General features: G+C 33.4%; 1 protein-coding gene and 1 pseudogene across 1 annotated transcript; one reads left to right on the top strand and one right to left on the bottom strand.

Annotated features, from left to right (window-relative positions):
- Window positions 1-16,906: 16,906 nt before the first annotated feature.
- Window positions 16,907-18,422, top strand: LOC112100236 (polygalacturonase-like). Its single transcript, XM_024189021.1, has 4 exons — window positions 16,907-17,356; window positions 17,483-17,772; window positions 17,869-18,097; window positions 18,198-18,422. Exons 1-4 carry the CDS (start codon window positions 16,907-16,909, stop codon window positions 18,420-18,422), a joined length of 1,194 nt encoding a protein of 397 aa, XP_024044789.1.
- Window positions 18,423-23,352: 4,930 nt separating this feature from the next.
- LOC112099785 lies at window positions 23,353-24,358 on the bottom strand (annotated as a pseudogene).
- Window positions 24,359-27,500: the final 3,142 nt, after the last annotated feature.

Here is a 27,500-nt window from a genome sequence, read left to right as displayed (position 1 = left end):
CTCCAGACTCTCAAAACCAGAAAAACCTCTCATCATGTTTTCCACTACATACAATTTTCCGATCATCTCCATGGCCACATCACTACCCCCAGAAGCTCTCACGAAGAAAACTTTTCCTTTTAACAAAAACTTCTCTTCTGTCTTTGACATCCAAGAGTTTGCAAGAAAAGCTCTCTTTCATTTCTTCATGAAAGCCTACCTTGTCACAGAACCCTTTCCCTTTTCCACCTTCCACCTAGAAAATCTGTTCCTTACAGGTTTAACCCTTGATCCATCCAGAGAAACCACTGAAGATGTGTTATGGTACATCTGGTGCCTCACTGTCCTTTATGCAACCAAGTTAGTTTTACCAATTACTCCCACTTTGGAACACCTCCTTAATCCAGACAACGCCACCTCTCTTACCTGGACATTACTTGAATGGTTCTCCCCAATACCATGGTGGAGAAAAAAGCTACAACAACTGTTAGAAATTTACAACCTTGAACGTATGCCTGCCTCAGAAGCACAACTGTTCACATCAGTCTTTATCATTCACAGGCCATACTTTCAACATCCAGACACAAACCTCTTTTGGACTCAAGACCAGGTATATGAATGGTTCACTGCACCATATCCAGCTGTCATTGACAATGAAATCTAATCCACCCTGCACAACTACCTTTGTCAATTAAATCACCAAACTTCGCCACACAAAGACATTTTCCACACCTCCTTAGGTCCACAACATGACCTTATCATGATCGCCACTCCATCTGCTATTTCTAAACCAAAGTCCACAGGCATCATCATCAAAGAAGAACGACCAGACTATACTAACTTCATTTACCAAGACTCCCAAGACCCATGGGAAGAATTCCTTCCCCTCAACCAATATCTCCAACAGTTTCCACAACCAACCATGTATGAACCAGGATCCTCATCTCAACCCTCCAAAGTTGACAAGTCCACTCAAATGCCAAGTCCCAAGTCCCAGTCATCACCCTCCAAACTAGGATACCGAAGAGAATGTCCTTATCCACCTTGCCGTGGTCCCCACTGTAAGCATCCAAATCTCTCCAAAACCTTTTTCCCACCAACCTCTCGTGACATTGATCCCGATGAAACTGACAGCTCATCTGAAGACGACTACATGAATCTCCGCTCTCTATAAAGTAGTTTGTCTTGTTGTAATAATTATGTTCCACTTTATGCTTTTGTCTTGTATAATTATTAAAGTTTGCTCTTACTTTAAGCTTTTGCTTTTGTCAAAGTCATGCTTTAATTATTAAAGCCCACTTTGTCACTTTGTAATAATTAAAGTTGTGTCATGATGTTTCTTTTACTTTTGCTTTTTTAAAAGATAGGGGTCCTGTCCTATCTTCCTGAGAATTCTCCTATATAAAGAATTCTCCCCTCCCTTGTAAGATAAGAAGTTTTCAAGAAATAAACTCGTGTGCTTCAAAATCATGAATTTCTAAATTCGCCTCTCTCTCTGCAAATGAAGATCTAGAGAAAGAAAACAAATAAAGAATTAAATTTGTTCATTTTGAAAACTTAAGGAAGTATACTCTGCACTTGCCTTTTGCAAGGATCCTGTGCATTAGAAAACTTTTGATCGTTTCTTATCTGGTTTGGTACCCTGTTTTAGACTAAAAGAAAGTCTGTTTTGGGTTGTATAACCTGATGAAAATGTTTCAAAGTTTTTAATCTCAGAGGTATATCGGCTGGAAACCTGAACTTGCGGACTACTGGTCCAAATGACAGTCTTAACTGTTGTAGTTCTGGTATAACAACGCCACGTATCTGCTGATCTCTCTATGGTATCAGAGCCATGCTCGTCCTTGAAACCATGTTGTTTTCTAAAGTTCAGTTTTTATGCTCAAAATGGTATAATTTAAGTCTTTTTTTTTGTTTTGATCTCTAACCTTCAGGAGCAGAGAGTATTTCATCTTCATGGCTTCTCCTTCATCTTTAACTCCTTCCAATCCTGTTACTCTTTCTTTGCCCAAATCCCACACTTCTCATACCACCAATAAGATTGAAAACCTTGTAGAATATTCTTACATTCCTGAATCCGCCCAAATCAGTGAGTCGTCCTACCCTCTCATCAGCCCTTACCAGCTGTACAAACGCCCCAGTTCCTTTACTCGCAGCATTCGCACCCTTACTCTACCAGACGGCCTCACCCTAAAGAATATATCCAGTCTTCTCGCCTAGATCAATGTGCTCTTCAAGCAACCTCTGCTAAGCAATATGTCACTCTGGAAATACCCTCAGAACTGCTTTCCAATTGGAAACGAGACGGTTATACCCATCTCCATCTTGAAGGCATCCGCCTCATCCTTACCCTTCATGGAAGAAAAGGGTTACCGGTCACAGCTCGAATTGCTCTGCTTGATACCCGGTTTAAACAGTACCAAGATGCTGTTATTGGCACTGTCCTCACAACTCTTCATGTAGGCAGTGTTTTACTCACCTTTTACCCAAACTTCAACCTTTCTCTCCAAGATCCCAACTTACCCACAACCTTGAAAGTTCAAGTCCAAATCCAAGGTGCAGAACAAATTTCCTCTGCTAAAATTGCCACCCTCCATCATCAACTGGTCTATCGGCTTCAAAATCATGCCTTAGATCTACCCACTCTAGAACACCACTCTGACACCCTCATGGTGTTAGCTGAATCTGACCAAATCCCCACAATCATCCAGATCCCAAGACAAATTCCCCGACATGAGCTCATCAAGCTAATGCCTCTTGAATGGATCTCCAACTATGAACAGTTCCATAATAATACAGCTCCAATTCAGACATCTGAAACCATGTTTGAATGACGACAAGATGGCACAGTCAGAATGACTTTTAAACCACCTCCCAGTGCTCCCAAAGAGCCTCCTAGGCTCTCCTTTACTTATTCTTCAATGATCACAGCTGTTCAGACAGCCCAAGAAGATCTGCCCATTACGGGGTTCAATTCTGAAGGCTACCCTGTTTTAGACTAAAAGAAAGTCTGTTTTGGGTTGTATAACCCGATAAAAATGTTTCAAAGTTTTTAATCTCAGAGGTATATTGGCTGGAAACCCGAACTTGCGGACTACTGGTCCAAAGGACAGTCTTAACTGTTGTAGTTCTGGTATAACAACGCCACGTATCTGCTGATCTCTCTATGGTATTCACTATTAAGTTTTGTTGGTTTTATTGGTTTTTTTTTGTACTCTTGACTCTTTTAGGGCATGCATTGGAGACGGATTTAGCACTAAGCCCACTAGGTGGTCTCCTAAGGCCCCAAATTTTAGAGATGCCCAATATTTGACATTTGTTTAATTAATACGCTAATAAATAATTATTCTTCTAAGATTTCAAAGATTTTATTTAAGTTATGTATATAAGAAAGCCTAACTTTTAGATGTGTTCCTATTATTACTCCCATTTATAATTATCCAAAAATAAGATTTGTTTTCTCAATAAAAATTGTATATTTGATAATCTTCACATATGGTAGGATTAATAGCTTTACAGTTAATTCTTTATTTTATTAATGTTTCCAAAGAAAAAAAAATAAATACTTTCACTTTTCGGAAAGAATACTCTATTAAAATTACTAGCATTAGATTTGACATTTAGTATTCCTTTAAACTCTATTAAAAACCTCAAAACTAATAGACATTGAATCAACAATAATCTTAGCTAAAATATTTCTTTCGCTCTTCTCTACAAAGAAAATTATTCTCTAAGAAATATATTGCTATCAACTAATCATCATATTCATCTCAACTGGACAACTTCTATGTGCTATTCTTCATTATTTATTTTAAATTATTATTATTCTTTTCTTTTACAAATTTAATTTATTTTTAATTTTTATATTGGTATATGGCTTGTGTAATCCAAAAGAATTTAAATTTTAAGTTATTTTATATATCCTTCAAAAGTTGATGTTGTTCAATGTACAAAGACCTAAAAAGAAATTTGCCTAAGGCCCCGAATCCCTTAAAGCCAACCCTGGATTACATGATGGGTATAATTTTATTGTGTTGTTATTTTGTTGCATTTTTAGCAAGAATATGTGTGTGTTTGTGTGTGTAACAAATTCAATTAACATGTTTTCATTTTTACATACTAAGGTCTAGCTCCTCTGGTTAGTAGGCAACCTTACCAAGACCTAGGTCTTAGGTTTGTGTCTCATATAGTATGTGTCTATGTTTAATTGATTTTTTTAAATAAATATTTTGTTTATTAGGGAAAAGAACATGTGACATTGCGTGGTCTGGCGAAATTAAAAGATTTAGCATACACTTCCTCAAATTTTAAGAAAGGGTAAAAGCTCGTTTAGTCCCTATATTTTGAAGTTAGTGTCCGTTTAGTCCCTATATTTTTAAAAATACCTCAAATCATCCCTACCATTAAATTATTGACACTTTCGCCATTATCTTTTGTTCCTTTTAACTTATTTTTATAATATTGCCCTATTATAATAATTTTTTAGACATTATTAAAAAGAAAAAAATAACCCTATTATAATAATTTTTTTAGACATTATTAAAAAGAAAAAAATAAATTACCAGTTTAACACCAAAAAATAAAATAAAATAAAATATATATATTAATTTTTGTGGAACACACTCTTGAGTTAAAATATTAATTTTTCTAAAAAATTTGATAATGTAATTTTTTACGATATTAATTTTTTAGACATACGTGAGCTTCCACAAAAATTAATATATACCTTTTTTGTTTTTATTTTATTTTTGAGTTTAATTTGATAATTTAATTTTTTTATTAATATCCAAAAAAGAAATATTATTGTAAAAATGTAATATTGTAAAAATAAGTTAAAAATAATAAAAAATAATGGCATAAGTGTCAATATTTAGTAACAGGGACGTTTTGAGGTGTTTTTAAAAATACAGGGACTAAATGGACACTAACCTCATAATATAGGGACTAAACAAGCTTTAACCTCATAACATGTGACATTGCGTGGTCTGGCGAAATTAAAAGATTTAGCATACACTTCCTCAAATTTTAAGAAATAATTATATAAACTTATTTTAGGACACATAACACATATTCTTTTTTGGAAAATTATCAATCATCCATCCAAAGAATATTTTGTTATCAAAAATACCAAAAAAGTTTAAATTTGTTCAATTTTACACTCATTGTTTTCAATTTATATCAACCGTCCACAAAAATATTAACTCTGCTAGAGTACTTAAGATGATCTAAGATACTTAATAAATAGAAAAAGTATTGTGACACTCTGCGAAAAGTTACAACAAACACTTCTTTAAACTTTTAGAAGCTGCAACATGACTCGGAGGCTAGGACTTCATATGTGGAGCGAAAAATGGAGAAGTAATCGGCGGTTCTTTTTAATTATAACAACAGTTTCAAAAGAGGGAGAAAAAAGAAAAAAAAAAAAAAGGATGAAGAAGAAGAAAAAGGCCCTCCAGTCTCTAGATGTTCATTACTTAATTGCTTTTCACTCCTTTTGCTAAAAGCATTCCATATTAATTAATCAATTACATCGCCGTCATAATTGTTGCTTGTAATGGATTAGTATAAAAAATGAATAAACTTTTAAGAAAAGAGTTTCCCCACCCGGGCCACCCCCACCCCCGACCCCATACCATTACGTAATATAGACCTACTTGCTTGAGATATGGCAAGAATGAGAGGGGGTTGGGGGGGTGCTTCCCTGTGGCAAAATATCATTTGCGAGTTAGCTTACCAGTTAATCAGTCACAGCACAGCAAGCCAAGTGAGTTTAATGATAGAAAGCAATTTTTATTTATTCTGAAAATGGTCGTGTAATGATAAAATAGAAAGTTTAATTGTTGCAATAATATATGTTTTAGACATTGTTTTACGACAGCAAGAGACGTATTCTAAAATCTTCATGGTAAAAAGGTATGTAGGACATTTTTATTTTGAATAGCACAATAACATAGTAATTACCTCAATTAATTTCAATTTCAATTTCAATGATTGTTCGTTGTTTTTACTATTTAACAGAAAATTGAGGAAATAATTATATCATATTTTGTTGGGTTAGCTATGTTGCCACATCGCTCATTTTAATAAATGATGTTTCTTGGTTCTCTTAAGGATATAAAGGGATCAATATTAATATACAATGAGCCAATTCATGGGCACTGGCCACAGACGTATTTAGAAGTACTTTTAGCACGAGTTAATGTCATCAATGTACACTCATCGCACAGACGAATGCTGCAATTATTCGTGCTTTAATTGATGTACCGAGGGCTACATGCATGGTGCATTACCAAGTTTTTGGTGTTGGAAATACGAATTAATATTGCTTCTTTGAATTTCAAAACCTGCCGAAACATCAATTTCAACATAGAAAAGAACTCCATAAGTAGTAGCTATTGATACTGTTTATGTCACTGTTCACAGATATTGTTTATCAGATACTATTTACAATACTGTTCATCCACCAACAACTACAAAATTTGTCAAGGCGTGCACAAAATACTATCCTTTAGACCGATTTCCGCTCCTCTTCGAAGATTTCCCAATGAAAAAAAGAAAACAAATAATGCGGATTGATCTTCAGGATTTAATCATGATACTGCTGCCATGTCGCTCATTTCGATATATATGAGTTCTTACAAGGATATAAAGGAATTAATATTAATATATAATGAGCCCAATTAATGGGCAATGGACACAGACGTGCTTAGAAGTACTGTTAACACGAGTTAATGTCACAATGTACACTCATCACAAAGACAACGACTGCAATTATTCATGCTTTTATTAGTGTACCGAGGGCTACATGCATGGGTAAATTGCCAAGTTTTTGGGGCTCCCCTGTTTAATGCAATTTTTGTTTGGTACGGATAGCAAGTGATTGATCGAGTACTGACCAGCACACACAGTGGAATTCGAGAAATCACAAGTATATTGTGAGGCTTATAGTTTACCATAAAATAATGGAGTTACCTCTAAAGGAAAGTCTTTAGTTAATAGGCCTCTGACGATGTAGAAATATAAAGATTGAAAGATGAGAGAAACTAGAATTTTGAATAACGAAATTTTACTAGGAAAAGTTTGAACGAACAAAATCAATTTTTTTGGCCCCTTTTATAATAATCTTGAATATCGCTAATTTATCGAAGTGGACAAATTTAAAATATTATTTTATAATAAAATTCTCGTAATCTAAATAAGGAAACCAAAACAAAAAGCACTTAAATATGATATTTGAAAAGAGATAAAAATCTGGAAAGTAATAGAAAAAATAGGAAAATATTTTAAAATTGAAAAAAGATTGGGAAAGAAACAAAATTATTGGTTCGACGGCATCTTGTCACAAGTTTTGAAATGATATATTATACGAAAAAAATGGACAATTGTAGCCCAAGTTATGACTCTGAAAAATACTTTGGTTATCCTACTAAACCGTGCTACATCAATCAGAAACTGAACTGAGTAGTTTAATTCTTAAACAATTTGTTGGGGAAAGGACTCACACAAGCAATTGCAAATTAAGCGGAAATAAAACTCTTTTTCTTTCTGTGTTATTAAAATAGGATGTGTACCATAAATAATAGGCAAAAAAAATCAATCAACTAAATCTAAAACAATAAATCAACTACAAGAGACACAAATTTTTACGTGAAAAACCAAAGCAAGAAAGAGTACGGGGCCATAGTCCGATACAATCTTCCATTATATTAATGAGATTACAGCACAAGTTTTTCTCTAAATAATATTGGAGGCTAACAACATCAAGAATCTCAATATTCTTGGCTGCAGTAATAGCCTAATCTATGTCTCTCGAACATCTCTACTTTTATGTATTTAAGTCCCTTGTGAATTAATTATGTGTGTTTTATTATAATTAAGTATTTTATGTATTTTAGGGGGCATTGTAGTCATTTCACAGTGAACGAGAGATTAAATAGTAAAATGGACAGCAATTTTGAACTCAGGACAGTCGAAAAACCTTAGGAGGAGTATAAATGGATAAACGACATTGTTCACATATACGATACTATTCATTATACTGTTCACGACACTATTCACATATACGGTACGATGACGTGGTATTGACTGTTGACGTGGCACTGACTGATGATGTGGCATTGATCGATGATGTGGCAGCATTCGATTGGACGAATGATCTGGCATTGAGTTGTATTGACTGATGACGTGGCTTGACCAATAATGTATCACGACCTATTGGACTAAAATGTTAATGTGGCATTTACTGGTGATATAGCAGTATGTTAGTGGACCGAAAAAATGTACGTACGATACATGCATATACAGGGAATGACGGCCCTGATGATGTGTTCTATCCAATCATAACTTGTCACGTGTCGCAATCCTGAGCGTCCAAATTATTTTAATCCGATAACCATGATTTACTTATTGTATCTATAAATAGGGGGCTCCCCCCTAATGTGACACCACTGAATCCATTTTTGAGCTCATTTTCTGTAATTCCTTCTCTATCTTGTATTTGCTACGTATTTTAATAAATTTCCATTTTACCCCTAGGTCAATTATGAGTAGTTAATTTTCTTTCAAGCTTGGGTTGAAGATGAAGTCTCAACATGTTCCATGGGCTTAATTTGGTAAATTTACTTTCTTTTCCTCTTTAATTTTTATGGATGATTTGACTTTTTGTCGACAAATAATAATAATATTGTCTAAATATTACACTGGTATAACCGTCTTCCCAGTGCAATGTTATTACTATTTGGCACGATAAGCACTTAGCACCATATTTATTGGAGTGAGGTTCATGAGGAGTGGAAACCCCCCTCATGATTTAATTGGCACTAATAAAAAATATTAAGCCCATGATGCATGTTGAGTGCAGATCCAGAGACCCAAGCGCTTCATTTTAATAGTTTTCACCTTAAGCTGTTCCCGCCTTTCTAATTTAAATTTTAGGACCGTTTAAATCACTTTCAATGCAAATTCAACCACCCACATAGAAAATTAACTCTGCACGCAATTAAAATCCACCTTCTCATGGGATCGACATTCGTCACCGTTGATCTATTCTACAATAGATTCGTGTAGATGTGAGTTCAATAAAATTTACACAACATTCAACACTTTTTTTTTTTTTAGATTCTTCATTCCACAGCCTATCTGTAACTATATCCAAGGTTAATTTCCTGTTCAGCTTTGATTTATTCACTGACACCACTAATATCTTCCAACTGTCAGGTAAAGAACTAAGTAACAACAATCCTTGAAACTCATTATCTCATATAATTTTCATAGTAGTCAACTGATCAACCAAGCCCTAAAACTTGCTAGTGTGTTCAGTTATACTACGCCCTTTCTTGTGTTTCAAATTAACAATCATTTTCATCAAATTGGCTTTGTTCTATGCTATCGGCTGCTCATAAATCATCTCTAATTTTCTCCAAAGAATATCAACCTTAGATTCCTTCACGACATGATGGTACACACTCTAATCAATCCATGATCAAATAGTACTCGCGGACTTCTGATATTATCGTGCTCTCCTCTAAGTAAAAAGTGAGCAACACCTCGGCCAGAATGTTGTTTGGTGACCTCGAGCACATCACATTGACTGCAATCCTAGACTTTCAAATACTATAATTCCATGACTTCAATTTAATCTTGCATGCCAAGGACTTCTTCATCTAAACCACACATTTGATGACCTCGAGCAGATCATCTCAACCAAGATGTTACTAGGAAGTACGACTCAGTCAAAACAAATATCACTTATTTTCCCCGAAATATTAGGGACCATATTCTTAGTGGGTTGAAAATTAGTAGTTTTCTTGAGAATTATAGAGAAGAGGATAAAAACCGCAATAATTTCCTATAAAAATCTTGGGCAAAAGAATACTAGAAGAGGATTCTTTTTTCTCTCCCTCTCTCTCTGGGTGACTAAATCCATTAGATCTTTTTCTCTCTCTACAATTGGAAAATTTCTCTTTTTCTTATTATTTCTTTAAGATTAATTATTTTCAATTCTTTTCCTTTGAATTTACTTAAAAGCTTTTTGTTTAAAGCAATCATAATTAAGCCACGTGAATTGTGGTATGAGTTTTTCCAAGTAAACCCAAATCGCTGACTTGAGCATTGAAGGGTTTTTGCTGGAAAACCTTCTGGCGCCCCCTGATTGTTCTTTGTGCTCATAGGCTTGCGGGTTATCTGCTCATAGATCATTTGCTTATTGGTTATCTGGTCATCAATTATGTGCTCATGGTGCTCACTGATCAACAGCTCATGAATGTTATGTTCATAGTCAGAGGATCTTCTTGGAGATCGACTAGCAACTTCCCACCAAACAAATTTAATATTGATGCAAGGATCGGAGATCGAGTCACTAACCAACTCATCCAGATTTTTACATCAACATTTGGCTCTGTATGTGGGGAATCGATACAAAAAGCCAACCTTTTGTCTCTATCTAGGGCAGAATATTATCATGCACGAATCGCAACAAGCTCTCTTTTATTTGTGAACAAAAAAGCAGAGCAGGTGAGTTTAAACTCGATGCTAAAACTGCTTGTGATCAGATTATAGTAATGTTCAACCCAATAATATTCATTGCTGATTTGGTTTTCATTAGTGCATAACGTTTCTCAGGTCGTGAAAAATAAAGCGATAAAACATATTTGGCATTTGAGCATTGTCGTTTCTCTAAATTCCTATACCAATTGCACAAAGCGTGCATACTCCTCATCTCTTCTCCTTTAATCGCTACATATAAAACTTGCCCAAACCCAAAAATATGATGAATTGAACGGTTCATCCTGGCATCAACTCGTTGTTCATGCGATAGGCTAAAAGGGGTGATGATGTAATTTTACTGTGTATTCATGAATTCTTTGCTTGTTTGGGGGTGGGGGATTCCGTGAGCCTAGGCCGGAACCAAGATTTTGATTTGGGGTTGCCAAAATGTATATAAAAAAAATATTGCTGTAAAAATAAAGTAAATGCTATTCAAATCTTAAATGAATGAAAATACCAAAAAAATTATATATTACACCATCTAATTCAATCATATACAAAAACCTAAATTATGCTTGAAAATTGATAATCATAATTAATAAATTAACAATGTATAAATCTTAATACGAAAGTAACAGACATAATTCATAAGTTAACAAATAAAAAATAATGCCGCAAAATATAAATTGAAGTTTAAAGTTTTGAACGGAAGAGTCCTTATTAATTAATAAGAATTCAAAGAAATTAGTATGGATAAAGAAAGCAAACCTTGATATTATATATAACCATGCATCAGTTCAACCTCATTTATGTAACATTCAAACAAAAAATCAAATGACTATTTTACTAATTATTTCAACTTTTTTGTGTCACAATTACTGGTTTTACGGCAGGGCAGAACTAAAAGGTAATTTTGGGTTTGGTTCATCTTGTCATAAATTTCAAAACGGTATATTATATGTAAAAAAAGGGATACATGTAACCCAAATTACGACCTCTGAAAAGTACCCTACTTATCCCACTCAACCGTCCTACATCAATAAGAAATTGAACCGAGTAGTTCAATTTTTAAACAATTTCACTTGACTGTCATTTTAATTCGAATTTCGTAGCAGTAGGGGGCTAAAAATTAATTTAGGTTAAACCTACCTCATTACATGTTTTTGCCGGGTGTTTGATGTAATTATAAATTATTACACTACTCTTTTAAAACCTTACATTAAGGGCAGGGGTGTACCGTAATTGTTGATTATGTTGAACGGCCAAATAGAAATCTATTCAAAGTCGCACAAGAAGTCCGTCAAAGACTTGCTTTGTTAGTGCCCATCTGAAAGCTTATGGCTATCCACCTGAAAAATTTAATTTCTTCATGGAAGAAGAGATCTACTCACAACAATGACAAATTCTACTCCCATGACACACATGGGGTTGATCTAAACGCTCGGACTCAATAAAGATAAAGCGTGGAGCTAAAACCACAAGGTATATAAGCCTCTACATGCCAATTGGGGGGAGCGATTATATAATTAATTTGTTTTTGGCTTTGGTTAGAATGTAGCTATTTGGTTGTTGTTCATTGTCTTCGCCTGCCCCTTGATTCAACTGCAAACTTAATTTATTCTCCCATGTTGTTCCAATGTTATCACACTTCTAGGAAGAATTACAGTGTTACTGATGGTCATACGAATTAGGGAGATCCTCCTATGGTCATTCGGAAGTTTCTTTCATTATAGACTGATGGCTTATCCAATTATAGAGTCAATTAATTGGCTTGTTTCATTTAGGATGGTTATGTTATATTAATATATATTTTTTCTATTATATTTTATGTATATTTTCTTATTCTAGAACGATGGTAATTTTTAAGAGGTAAGGCTCACTCTATCCTCTAAACTATTTTTCTCTTTCTTCTTTATTTAATAAATTTCTCACTTTAGGAAGGTTGCTTTTTAAAAAAATTAAAAATTTAACAAGTCAAAAATCAAGGGGAAAGGCATCCACACCCCTAAAGTTTACTTAAATGATTAAACAAATCTCCTTAATATCATAAATTGTTGCATAGACTCTTTTTTAACTATTAAATACTTAATTACAGCAACTCAATAATTGACTTTAAATAAACATGTATGATAAATATATAAAATAAGATAAATTTTTTAAAATATTTTGAATGTTAGAAAAGTTATTCTAACATTATTAATCTGTCATATTCTTTTCATAATAATAAAATATATTTGACATTATAATAATATTAAAATAATTATACTAACATTCACAGTTATTTATCAAATTTATATTATTTTATTTAAAATATAGTTTTTAATTATGTCTATATTACTATAAATCTTAAAGTCAATTTTTGGATTCATATATTTTAATTAATAAAATCTATTGGGATAGACTAATAATAACTTAATATTAAAAATACTTTTCATTATACATGTTATTTTAATAATTATACTTATTATAATATTTAATTTGTATCATATGATATTTATTTATTACCTTTTATCTTATTACTAAATTTATATTTATTTGAGATGTTATAATAAAAGGGTATAATAATCATTTATGAAATTAAGGGGATTTCGGTGACTATTTATGAAACTAAAAGCATCTGTTTGATTATTTAAACAAACATTGGGGATGTTAGTGACTTTTCCCCTTTTCAAAATTTTAAAGTTGGACCAGAGTGTACTGACATTGGGAGGGTGCACCTCAGTTATCGATGTGCCCATCCAATAACATTTATATATTTTCTTTTTCGAGAGTTGATTAATCATAATAGAAAGATAAAATTCATTTGAAACACATGTCAAACATTTATTAAAAAAATTTATTGCAGTTGTCGCGTCTAAGTTTTTCTCGAAAAAATATAAACGGCTATTCTATTCCAATTTTTGGATTTTAAAATTGAGATTTCCAATATTTTTAATTATCAGGATTATTCTGTTTCTTCCTTCAACAACTTTTACTTTCACTTGAGAACCATTAAAAAAAAAAAAAAAAAAGCAACATCTGTAGCCAATCAAAATGCAAAATCTCAATATTCCGCAATTTAAAGAAAGTAATCATATTTAATTTAGAACCAATTAAATATGGTGACTAGAATATCCAAAATAGTTAATGAAATTTTTTACAATAGTAATGCTGATGGCAACACCACAGGCTCAAGCAACAAATAAACCCTATGCTATTACAAGCATAAATGCTTTTGACAACTACAAGCAACTTGTGGGCTGAACTAATCCAGAGGCAGATCCATCAGCATGGCTACAAGATGTTTCCGCCGGTTGATTTTTATGCGTAAGCTTGACGTCTTCTAATTTTATCCTTGAGCATGGGTTCTTTGAACTACAATCAAAATTTACAGCTACTTCTGTTGCTGATGTTACATGGATATCCTGGTATGTTACATCACTAACCCCTGAAACCTGTTACATCACCAATTACATCACCAATTGGTATGTGTATTGCAATAATACAATATGTTACTTAAGTTGAATTAAATATCCTTTTGATATCTCACCTTGCCAGGGCATCCTTCGTTATTAGGGCAATAATTTTGATCAATAAAGATGGGATTTTGGACATTCTTCATGACTGCATGTTGGAAAAGGATATTTCTGGCAAAACCACTGCTTGGTCTCCCCCATGACTTTATTCTTAGTCCATTTTGTGTACCTATAAATGTCACAGTTTTAACTGTAATTTTTTGCCCTCCAGCTTCATTCAAATCTTTCCCCAAACTCCCAATGCTGCAAAATATTACCATAAATTGATGTCGTAAATATTTAAAACAATAAGAATATTAAAACGATAATATAATATCAGGAGTTTTCTTCCCAAACTTCCATTCCGCCCACAACAATCCAAACTCTTTTTAATAAAAATATTAAAATGATACCATCAATAGAAGTTACCGGTGGGTTAGCTAATAACTCTTAAGAATTAATGATACTATGCGAAACTAAATTCCTTAAATAACTAGTAATGTATAAAAAAATCATTTGGTCAACAGTCGTAAACCTTTTTTCAGTTGGGCAGTTGAAGAAGAAATCCCCATGTGGTGAACTTGTAATCGGTTAATTAACTTCTGCTAAATTCTGTTTAACAAAAAGCAAATGACTAAAATAAGTCACGTCTTTGACTTGAGACCTAAGCTTTATCCTTTCGGTGCAGAATTTGGCATGAAGAGGGACCTAACTGGTGACTATACTTTCTTGATAACCTAGTAATGTGGCTTGATTGTTTGCTTAATCTGAGTAACTGAAACAAGTCAAACAGTAATATGCATCAAAATTGAAACAAAAGAAATAAAAAAAAGGTAACTTGTGTTAAATATCCATTTCGAAAGTAGCGAAATTGCGGCTAGTTATAATAAATAAAAAGAAAATAATAATATCATTAACGAAAATGCACACGGTGGACTGAAAGTCTGAAACTGCTTCCCACTTGAATAATCTTTGATAAAATAAGAAAAAATATTTGTTTTCTTTGAAACTTTATGACATTTCATTAATCTAGTATAAAATATGTCAGCACTGATGTGTCTTGCTACATAACCCATATTCGCAACGCATTTTATCCACTTTCATTGAAATTTTCATTTTTTCGCGTGGCTTTTTAATATTTTTCTTAAAAATCAATAGTTGATGTTGGTGGAACTGCGCTCCGGATTCATTTTCCATATGTAACTAGAGCTGAACTTTGAATATTATATATTTATTTTGTGTCTAATTTATTCTCTAAAAAAAAATAAGGTCAACAAATTAATGTCACATGAAAAACAAAAATTTTCGGAAAGAAGGAAGCCATGAAACAAGGGAAACTTTATTTATGAATTTAGCCTTCCGACCCAAAACAACAATCTGTGTTTTGAAGATATGGCCATTAAGAATTCAGGAAATTTCAATATTCTTATTAGGCACTCGCTAAAATTGTGGACCAAACAATAATTCAGTTACTTTCAGAAAAAAGAAAAAGAATTATAATATAAGGTCATTCTATGATGTTGTTAAGCATTAATAGTCTCATAAATATGAATTGTTGGATTTAATTAATACTTATAACATTAGAAGCCAGTTAGTGCAATATTTTAATAATTTAAAATTAGCTGGTTATCAAACCAATTAAACGGCTATTTGAAGATTAAAAAAAGTTATAATCTTTGTAAAATTATGTATTTTTTAAATATATTTTAATATTAACATAACTGAATATTATCTTTTAATAATATTCTCTCTTTCTTACCAAAAATTTACTAGATTAATAAATTTAACACCAAGAAATTAAATCTATATTGTTCCAATTATAAATGATAAAAAGAGATCACTATTAATATGTGACGATGAAGATTAAATAATATTTCAATATTTATTACACATAAATCTAAATCAATACGTATATTTGCATGTTTAATATTTTTATCTGTTAGTGATTCAGAAAATATTTATCATTTAATTAAAATAAAATTCTATCCACAAACATATATATTACCTACAACTAGAAAATTACCTATTGTTTATTAAGTAAGCAACTAATTAACTGTTTATCAACTAAATTAAATCAACGGTAAAGATTAAAAGATTTAAATCCAATAATCCATATTATCAATACTACAAAAATTCGTATGGCATCATAGAAAAATCTTACAACTATTAAAGCTCTAGCAACAATAGTGCCTGACCGCTGCATATTGAAATCAATTAATTTTATGCGTAATAGGGAATGCATGGTAATTCTTATCCTGTATAATTCTTGAAAGCCCAGCGGAATAAATGGAAAGATGTATTAACCAACAAATGAACAATCTGCATGCAATTTACATGCCTTTTAAAAGTTGTAGCACATAATCATTTGTTGTGTACTTGTGTGTGTCCAATGTTAGTCGATACAGCCTTTAGAAGCTACACAAAAAATTTAGTCGAATGATTTTCGAGTGGCTTTATTTTGCTGTAATTTCAAGCAATAAGGAGAAAAAGTTCAGAGAAATGAACATATCGTTCCTCGGGAAGTCGGGAACTGAGGAGGCATTGATCTTATGCTCAAAGCAACATACGGGCATAATTTTACATAGCAGCAGAAAAGCAGAAAATGGATAAGCACTTTTTTCTGTTAATTTATTAACTACCTTTGAAATCTCCCATCTTACCAAACCATATATAGATATGCACTTGTCTTTTGTATGAATTTGATGCTTCTGTCATCAAACATCATCCAAATTTCGGTTTAAGTGTAGTAAATTAAGATCGTATTAGTCAACGCAAAAATCACTCCCAAAATTCGGCGCAGATTGCATTCACTACTAGTGCTATTGCCATTTCTACAGTTCATTCAAATCCTATAAATACCCATTTAAATCTTTTCAACTTCACACTAACTCCTCAACGTCTCAAATCTATTTCTCTCATTTCTATTAGTAAATTTAAGCTTTGAAACAATGTCAACATCAAGGTCTTTGCCTATTAGTTTTTTAACATTTCTTTTGATTCTCTTCTTTAGTTCATCTTTAGCAATTCCCTTGAGTTACAATGTGCTGAGCTTCGGAGCCAGACCCGATGGTCGGACTGACTCAGCAAAATCCTTTCTTGCTGCATGGGCTAAAGCCTGTGGCTCGGCGGAGGCCGCAACCATTTACGTGCCACGGGGGAGGTACTTACTACACAATGCTGTGTTTCAGGGCCAATGCAAGAACAATGATATTACCATACGTATTGACGGGACTCTGGTGGCTCCAGCTGATTATCATGTTATTGGAAATGCCGAAAACTGGATTTTATTTGAGCATGTTAATGGGGTTTCTATTAATGGCGGCGTTCTTGATGGCCAAGGTGCTGGCTTGTGGGCTTGTAAAAAGTCAGACAATAGTAATTGCCCCAGTGGCGCTACGGTAATTAAGTTGAAATATCATCCTATATCCAGTCATAAATCAAGTGCCTTTTGGCTTGTCATATTGATTGGCTTTATACTTTAATTATTAGAGTAGATAATCCTTCTTTTGTATATACATGAGCAGACACTTCGCTTTAGCAACTCAAACAACGTTGTGATTAACGGATTAGCATCCGTAGATAGCCAGAAATTTCATATTGTCATCAACGGATGCAACCATGTGAAAGTACAAGGGGTCAAAGTTTCGGCCTCCGGTGACAGCCCCAACACCGATGGCATTCACGTTCAATCATCAAGTGGTGTCACAATTTTGGACTCAAAAATTGGGACTGGTGATGATTGTGTATCAGTTGGCCCAGGCACCACCAATTTATGGATTGAGAATGTCGCTTGTGGCCCTGGCCATGGTATTAGGTAAAATTAAAAAGCATAATAATTTGTTTTTCTCTTCATTTTTGGTGTTATAAATATTTAGTGCTGATTAAATTGGATATTGTGATTTTGTTGCAGCATTGGCAGCTTAGGCAAAGAGCAACAAGAGGCTGGAGTGCAAAATGTGACAGTAACAGCTGTGACATTTACAGGCACTAAAAATGGAGTGAGGATTAAGTCCTGGGGGAGACCAAGCAATGGATTTGCCAGGAACATTCTTTTCCAACATGCTCTTATGAACAATGTCGATAATCCAATCATAATTGATCAAAATTACTGCCCTGACAACAACAATTGCCCTGGACAGGTACGATATTTATTTATCACAAGTTTGTAAATGTGATTATTTGAACGTTGATGTGAATAAAATTCAACTCAATATATTTTTTTTTTCCCTTGTTCAATAGGCTTCAGGGGTTAAAATCAGTGATGTGATATATCAAGATATTCATGGAACTTCGGCAACGGAAGTTGGAGTAAAGCTCGATTGCAGTTCGAAGAATCCATGCACTGGAATTAGCTTGGAGGATGTGAAGCTCATTTACAAGAATCAACCAGCTGAAGCTTCCTGCGCCAACGCTGATGGATCGGCCTCTGGATTTATTCTGCCAAATAGTTGCTTGAAGACTTGAAGTTATGAAAAGTATTTGAGTTGGAAAAAAAAGGCATAGGAAGCCGATCATGATTATATAGTACACAGAATTAAAAAGAAAATGAAAAAAAAAAGGGCATAAGAAGCCGTTCAATATACTTAGTACTAAGGTTGTTCGGTTTTGTAAAACTACGCCCATTGGGCTTGCTAGTGGCAGCTCTTACAATGCGCTGAAAGTATTGCTGTCTCTTTTCGCACGTAGAAACTCATAATGTTAATGAATATTAATTTATCTTATGACAACCTCTATTTTCCAATTTCTGTTTCTTAATGTTAAGGCATGGGGTTTCTATCATCATAAGTTTCAAAAGTCATGTTTAATTCAACAAAAACGAAAAATGAAAAAAATACAAAAGAAAAAAGAAAATGAAAACAAAAACGAAAATTTTGACTTTCTGGATTTTCTGCAAATCAATTGACACATTGTGTGCATTGTGGGTCCTGATTTTGGACTCACATCTAATCATAAAAAGACAACCTCCATGATTGATATCAGCATGTCTTGAACATTTCATGATGCTGTTGAAAGCCGAGGGTCCAAACTTTCATTAAATGATATGCTCCTGATGAAAGATGATGGCGAAATTGAAGAAATAAAATCTCTTGGATGATTTTCCTTTATCACTTCTAATGCCAGTACTCCAAAGCTATACACCTTGCATTTTTCGGTAACCTTCATTGTGTTGGCAAGCTCAGCAAAAGTGAATGATGAAAATCATCATTTGGATATGACGCCTATTAATGTAAAAGTGATCACTGGGTTTATTTAAGAACGCATACCTGGAACAACATATCCAAATGGCCCCCAAATTGAGTCCAATTGGACGAATCTGGCTTGAGGAATTTTGCGATTCAAACAGAGCTTCATAATCTAAACCAGCAACACATTCTTGCTTGATAAGTCTCGATGGATAATTGGTGGGAAGCAGTCATGATGCATATAAGTCAAGGAATTAGTTACACCTTTCATCATATACATTCTCACAGTCCAGCTCATGAATTCTTCTATTGTTGCATCATTGCTTAGAATTGTGGTCACACTACCCGTTTCAATATATTTAGACTAAATACGAGTGCCGCAATGTGAACAGAGGCCATAAAATTTCACAATATTTCGATACCATAATTCTGGCAATGCCTTGATTTCTCGTTTCTTTGCTGCATGCTTTTTTCTTTCGTTATAAATCATTTATATAAATATGCAAATGAACATGTAAATTCATAACAGATTCTTATTTTTAAAAGAATATACATGGCATAGACACAACTAATCATCAAGAATTTGTGTTTATCAGAAGAGGCATGTATGCAGCACATAAATTATAAATTCTTACAAACATATGTGACATTGTTATCTTACTCCGTGTTATTAATTTCGAATTTCGAATTTAAAAAAAAAAAACCTTTTCACTGTTTATATCTCATATCAGTTTATATGATTGAATTTAAATCTATGTGAACATCTGCTCTAAGTTTCCTATCATAAATTGTGGAAAATTATTAATTTCACTATCAAGTTTTGTTGGTTTTATTGGTTTTGTTTGTACTCTTGACTCTTTTAGGGCATGCATTGGAGACGGCTTTAGCACTAAGCCCACTAGGTGGTCTCCTAAGGCCCCAAATTTTAGAGAGGCCCAATATTTGACATTTGTTTAATTAATACGCTAATAAATAATTATTCTTCTAAGATTTCAAAGATTTTATTTAAGTTATGTATATAAGAAAGCCTAACTTTTAGATGTGTTCCTATTATTACTCCCATTTATAATTATCCAAAAATAACATTTGTTTTCTCAATAAAAAATGTATATTTGATAATCTTCACATATGGTAGGATTAATAGTTTTACAGTTAATTCTTTATTTTATTAATGTTTCCAAGGAAAATAAATAAATACTTTCACTTTTCGGAAAGAATACTCTATTAAAATTACTAGCATTAGATTTGACTTTTAGTATTCCTTTAAACTCTATTAAAAACCTCAAAATTAATAGACATTGAATCAACAATAATCGTAGCTAAAATATTTCTTTTGCTCTTCTCTACAAAGAAAATTATTCTCTAAGAAATATATTGCTATCAACTAATCATCATATTCATCTCAACCGGACAACTTCTATGTGCTATTCTTCATTATTTATTTTAAATTATTATTATTCTTTTCTTTTACAAATTTAATTTATTTTTATTTTTTATATTGGTATATGGCTTGTGTAATCCAAAAGAATTTAAATTTTAAGTTATTTTATATATCCTTCAAAAGTTGATGTTCAATGTACAAAGACCTAAAAAGAAATTCGCCTAAGGCCCCGAATCCCTTAAAGCCAACCCTGGATTACATGATGGGTATAATTTTATTGTGTTGTTATTTTGTTGCATTTTTAGCAAGAATATGTGTGTGTTTGTGTGTGTAACAAATTCAATTAACATGTTTTCATTATTACATACTAAGGTCTAGCTCCTTTGGTTAGTAGGCAACCTTACCAAGACCTAGGTCTTAGGTTTGTGTCTCATATAGTATGTGTCTATGTTTAATTGATTTTTTTAAATAAATATTTTGTTTATTAGGGAAAAGAACATGTGATATTGCGTGGTCTGGCGAAATTAAAAAATTTAGCATACACTTCCTCAAATTTTAAGAAATAGTTATATAAACTTATTTTAGGACACATAACACATATATTCTTTTTTGGAAAATTATCAATCATCCATCCAAAGAATATTTTGTTGTCAAAAATACCAAAAAAGTTTAAATTTGTTCAATTTTACACTCATTGTTTTCAATTTATATCAACCGTCCACAAAAATATTAACTCTGCTAGAGTACTTAAGATGATCTAAGCAAAACGACTATTTTACCATTTTTAACTTAATTAAATTAAAAACAAAAATAAAATGTAAAACATCTTGCCATCTTCTTCCTTGTCATATCTCTCTAAATTTTAGTATTCACGAAATAAATATACAATTTGTGCCAAATCCTTCATTTGCCAATATCCTTTCCCACCAAATCCTTCAACCACTTGTGATAATTGACAATAACTTGCCTTGGACTTTGAAGGTCGCCCATTCAGGAGTCTTTGGGAGGTCGCAACTGTCCGTAAGGCCGACAGAATAGGCAGTGACGGGCAGCAGCAGCAGTGGCTATGATGAACATGCCCCACTTCGATGAATGTTTGATGCTGGAATTTCTGGCGCTGTCCTTCGTTCTTACCAAATCCTTCATAATTAGAAGAAGATGAAGTTAGGTCTAATTGTTTTTATTCTTGCTCATCGTTGATTTTATTCTTTGATTTGCAATAAAAAGTTTATTTTATGTTATAATGTGTCATTTGAGGTATATGAAGTATGAAGGATTAGATAAAAATAGTTTTTATTTTAATTTTTATATCTTAAAATATTATTTCATTTATGAATTTAGTATGTTAAATCTTTAAATTATCGTTGTGATGCCATCAATTATAATAACTTAACATTTTAGTGGATAACTGATACAAACTAGAAACAAGAAGAGTTAAATCAAATAAATTCAAGTTTTTGTAGTATTTTTAATAACGAAATATTTTTAGTGGATGGCTAATAATTTCCCTCCTTTCTTAAGCTTTTATTTATGTTGAAAATGATCGTGTAATGATCAAACAGAAAGTTTATTGTGGCTCGAGTTGGTCTTTATGCTTACGTAGTTGTTATATTTTATATTTCGTTTTATTTTATTCCTCTTATTATTATTGTTGTTGTTGTTTCTGTTTCATTTTTCATGGTCTAGTATAGTACGTTGTTTTACTTGTGCTTGATAACTGCTAGCTTGCCACCTAATCTTGACTAAAAGTATGACCGGATTTTTTCAAACTAAAGCAAAAGAGGGCGAATTGAAGAGTCCGGAGAAAATGAGAAACGGTGGAGAAATTAGATTAAGAAAACATATTATTTACTTTAATAATTATTAAACTATGTATTAAAAATAAAACAATTGTTGGTTTACTTAATTAGTAACTTTAGTTAAAAAACAAATTCTTAGATAGATCTTAGATTTCTCTGTTTGCATGAAATTTAAATCCAGTACGCTGATTTTAATTGTGCTTATTTTTTAAATACTATTTTACCAAACATACATTACTTCTAAATTCTTAAATAAGTAATTAAATTATGTGCCACTGAAGGATACATAATTCTTATATATTTACTGCACTTCTTAAATATCTTGCGGTTTAAATTATATGCTACCTATCATTTTGGACAGTTGTTTCATATTAATTTCTTATTCGATCATACCCATGTATATGATGAATGAATGATATATTACTAAGATAAAAGAAAAAGGATATTTGATTGGAAAGGAGAATTTCTTTTGTTCTTTAATACTTTTCATATTCACCACGACGTTACTTATTATTTAATCATTTAACTTTACGATTAAAAAACATTTTAACGTACAAAAGTAACATTATAAATCAGACTCGACAATAAGATGAAAAATAATTTTTACCATAAAATCCATTAAATCGAATTCATTGATTTTTTTATTTTTTTCCAGCGATGGTTGGGCGATAGCCATCTCTCAATCCGGGCAATGGGCTATCGCCCAAACAGAGTTGGTGGTGAAAGGCCGTTCCCCGATTTCAATTTGATTTTAATAGAAAATGTTAATTTTAATAGTTTCAATAGGCAGAATTTCGGAACAAACATTAGTACTGCAATAAGATAATGTTACCCAAAATATATGACTCCATTTCTGTGAGTACAAAAGAGTGCAGTTTTGATTTTGTCTTATACGGCAATTAGTGTAAGCATCCTCCAAGAAGCCCAATGGGTTTTCTCAGAAAAGGCCCATGGAAAATTCCTAGGCTCATTAAAAAGGAAATGAAAAATTAAAAAAAAACGCAATTTAACGCAAGAATTAATTTTATTTTTCACAATTTCAAGCAACTATTTGGCTGAACAAAACCAGAGGCCGATCAATCAGTATTCCTACACGATGCTTCAGCTGGTTGATTCTTGTAAATGAGCTTCACATCCTCCAAGTTTATGCCAGAGCATGGATACTTTGGACTACAATCAAACTTTACAGAAATTTCCGTTGCAGATGCTCCATGAATATCTTGGTATGTTACATCACTGATTTTAACCCCTGATGACTGTTGAATATAAAAAATATAATTATTAATTTGAATTTTATTCACATAAACGCTAACATTCTCACATACAAACTTGTGATAAATAAAATACCTTTCCAGGGCAATTCTTGTTGTCGGGGCAGTAATTTTGATCAATTACGATGGGATTATCGACATTCTTCATAAGAGCATGTTGGAAAAGAATGTTCCGAGCAAATCCAGTGCTTGGTCTTCCCCAGGACTTAATCCTCAATCCATTTTCAGTTCCTGTAAATGTGACAGTTTTTACTGTCACATTTTGCACTCCAGCCCTCATGCAGCTCTTTGCCTAAGCTACCAATGCTGCAACGAATTCACAATAGTAGCAATTATTATTGCCTGATCGTTTACAAGCCCACAAGCGAGCACCTTGGCCATCAAGGATGCCACCATAAATATAAACGCCATTAACGTGCTCAAATAAAATCCAGTTTGCCGCATCTCCAATGACACGATAATCGGATGGAGCCACTAGAGTCCCATCAATACGTATGGTAATGTCATTGTTCCTGCATTGGCCTTGAAACACAACATTGTGCAGCAAGTACCTCCCAGGTGGCACGTAAATGGTTGAGGCCGCAGTTGAGCCACAAGCTTTAGCCCATGCAGCTAGAAAGGCTTTCGTTGAGTCACTCCGGCCATCAGATTTGGCTCCCAAACTGATCACATTGTAAGTGACCACTGGAATTGCTAAAGATGAACTAAAGAAGAGAATCAAGAATATTAGTACTAAAAGAATATGCAAAGACATTGATTTTGCCATTTTCTTGAAAACTTAATTTGAAGATAGGAATGAGAGGAATAGATAAATAGTTTGAGGATTGAATGTTTAGTTGATGGAATTTGAAACGATTTAATGGGGGCATTTATAGGATTTGAATTGAGTGAAAGCAAGCTGCAAGCGCCGAATTTTGGGAGAGATTATTTTTGCTTTAACTAATACAAACTTTATTTACTTAAATGCCCTTACTTGAGACTTGGATAATATATATTTGACGACAGAAGGCTACAGATGCAAACAAAGGACAAGTGCACATACATGGTTTGTAACTTTGTATGACAATGGGAGATTTCAAAGGCAGTTCTATTAAATTAACAGAAAAACGGAAAAGTATTTATCTATTTTCAGCTTGTCGGTTGCTATATAAAATTATGCCCTTATGTTTGCTTTAAGCACAAGATCAGGCAATTCCCGTGGAACACATTTCTGAACTATTTGCCCTTGTAGCTTGAAATGGCAACCTATGCTTCGTTTTGACATTTTGTTTCCTCAATTCATGTGGATCAATCTATTCATTTGTGAACTATTTGTGATCGTTGCTTCAAATTGCAGCCTTTCCATAATTTTGTTTTTGTCCATCATACCAAAAAATCACTAGAGATTAACATTTTGTGGCAACAGCTAGCCAAAATATAGCACACATAGTTAACGGAGCTAAATTTCAAATTGGTATATCAAAGAATGTAGCATATACACAACTAATCATTAAAAAGCTGTAATTATTAAAAGAGTTATATATTAGTTCGTTAAATATCTTATTAACTGAGTAAGACCACCAGTATAAATTCTCACAAACATACGTGGCATTTTTATATTACCGTCATGTTATTATTGTTAATTTTCTAATTTTTTAAAACTTTTTCGTTATTTGAATCTGTATAAGCATATCCTCTAAGTTCCCTGTTATATGTTGTTAAAATTATTAATTACGCTATCAAGTTTCGCTGGTTTTATGGGTTTTGTCTGTACTACTGACTCTTTCAGGGCAATGGGCATGGCGTGATGGATGCAATTTTATTGTATTGTTATTTTGGTCTTTTTAGCAAGAATAATATGTGTGTAACAAATTCAATTAAGATATTTAATAAATAGAAAAAAGATTGTGACACTCTGCGAAAAGTTACAACAAACACTTCTTTAAAATTTTAGAAACTGTAACATGACTCGGAGGCTAGGACTTCATATGTGGAGCGAAAAATGGAAGTATACTCTGCAAACAAATAAAGAATTAAATTTGTTCATTTTGAAAACTTAAGGAAGTATACTCTGCACTTGCCTTTTGCAAGGATCCTGTGCATTAGAAAACTTTTGATCGTTTCTTATTTGGTTTGGTACCCTGTTTTAGACTAAAAGGTCTGTTTTGGGTTGTATAACCTGATGAAAATGTTTCAAAGTTTTTAATCTCAGAGGTATATCGGCTGGAAACCCGAACTTGCGGACTACTGGTCCAAATGACAGTCTTAACTGTTGTAGTTCTGGTATAACAACGCCACGTATCTGCTGATCTCTCTATGGTATCAGAGCCATGCTCGTCCTTGAAACCATGTTGTTTTCTAAAGTTCAGTTTTTATGCTCAAAATGGTATAATTTAAGTCTTTTTTTTTTTGTTTTGATCTCTAACCTTCAGGAGCAGAGAGTATTTCATCTTCATGGCTTCTCCTTCATCTTTAACTCCTTCCAATCCTGTTACTCTTTCTTTGCCCAAATCCCGCACTTCTCATACCACCAATAAGATTGAAAACCTTGTAGAATATTCTTACATTCCTGAATCCGCCCAAATCAGTGAGTCGTCCTACCCTCTCATAAGCCCTTACCAGCTGTACAAACGCCCCAGTTCCTTTACTCGCAGCATTCGCACCCTCATCTCTACCAGACGGCCTCACCCTAAAGAATATATCCAGTCTTCTCGCCTAGATCAATGTGCTCTTCAAGCAACCTCTGCTAAGCAATATGTCACTCTGGAAATACCCTCAGAACTGCTTTCCAATTGGAAACGAGACGGTTATACCCATCTCCATCTTGAAGGCATCCGCCTCATCCTTACCCTTCATGGAAGAAAAGGGTTACCGGTCACAGCTCGAATTGCTCTGCTTGATACCCGGTTTAAACAGTACCAAGATGCTGTTATTGGCACTGTCCTCACAACTCTTCATGCAGGCAGTGTTTTACTCACCTTTTACCCAAACTTCAACCTTTCTCTCCAAGATCCCAACTTACCCACAACCTTGAAAGTTCAAGTCCAAATCCAAGGTGCAGAATAAATTTCCTCTGCTAAAATTGCCACCCTCCATCATCAACTGGTCTATCGGCTTCAAAATCATGCCTTAGATCTACCCACTCCAGAACACCACTCTGACACCCTCATGGTGTTAGCTGAATCTGACCAAATCCCCACAATCATCCAGATCCCAAGACAAATTCCCCGACATGAGCTCATCAAGCTAATGCCTCTTGAATGGATCTCCAACTATGAACAGTTCCATAATAATACAGCTCCAATTCAGACATCTGAAACCATGTTTGAATGAAGACAAGATGGCACAGTCAGAATGACTTTTAAACCACCTCCCAGTGCTCCCAAAGAGCCTCCTAGGCTCTCATTTACTTATTCTTCAATGATCACAGCTGTTCAGACAGCCCAAGAAGATCTGCCCATTACGCGGTTCAATTCTAAAGGCTACCCTGTTTTAGACTAAAAGAAAGTCTGTTTTGGGTTGTATAACCCGATGAAAATGTTTCAAAGTTTTTAATCTCAGAGGTATATTGGCTGGAAACCCGAACTTGCGGACTACTGGTCCAAAGGACAGTCTTAACTGTTGTAGTTCTGTATAACAATGCCACGTATCTGCTGATCTCTCTATGGTATTCACTATTAAGTTTTGTTGGTTTTATTGGTTTTGTTTGTACTCTTGACTCTTTTAGGGCATGCATTGGAGACGGCTTTAGCACTAAGCCCACTAGGTGGTCTCCTAAGGCCCCAAATTTTAGAGATGCCCAATATTTGACATTTGTTTAATTAATACGCTAATAAATAATTATTCTTCTAAGATTTCAAAGATTTTATTTAAGTTATGTATATAAGAAAGCCTAACTTTTAGATGTGTTCCTATTATTACTCCCATTT

This window comes from Citrus clementina, unplaced genomic scaffold (assembly GCF_000493195.1).
Source record: "Citrus clementina cultivar Clemenules unplaced genomic scaffold, Citrus_clementina_v1.0 scaffold_3, whole genome shotgun sequence".
Taxonomy (NCBI): domain Eukaryota; kingdom Viridiplantae; phylum Streptophyta; class Magnoliopsida; order Sapindales; family Rutaceae; genus Citrus; species Citrus x clementina.
The sequence above is the reverse complement of the archived record's forward strand: the minus strand, read 5'-3'. Positions and strand labels throughout refer to the sequence as shown.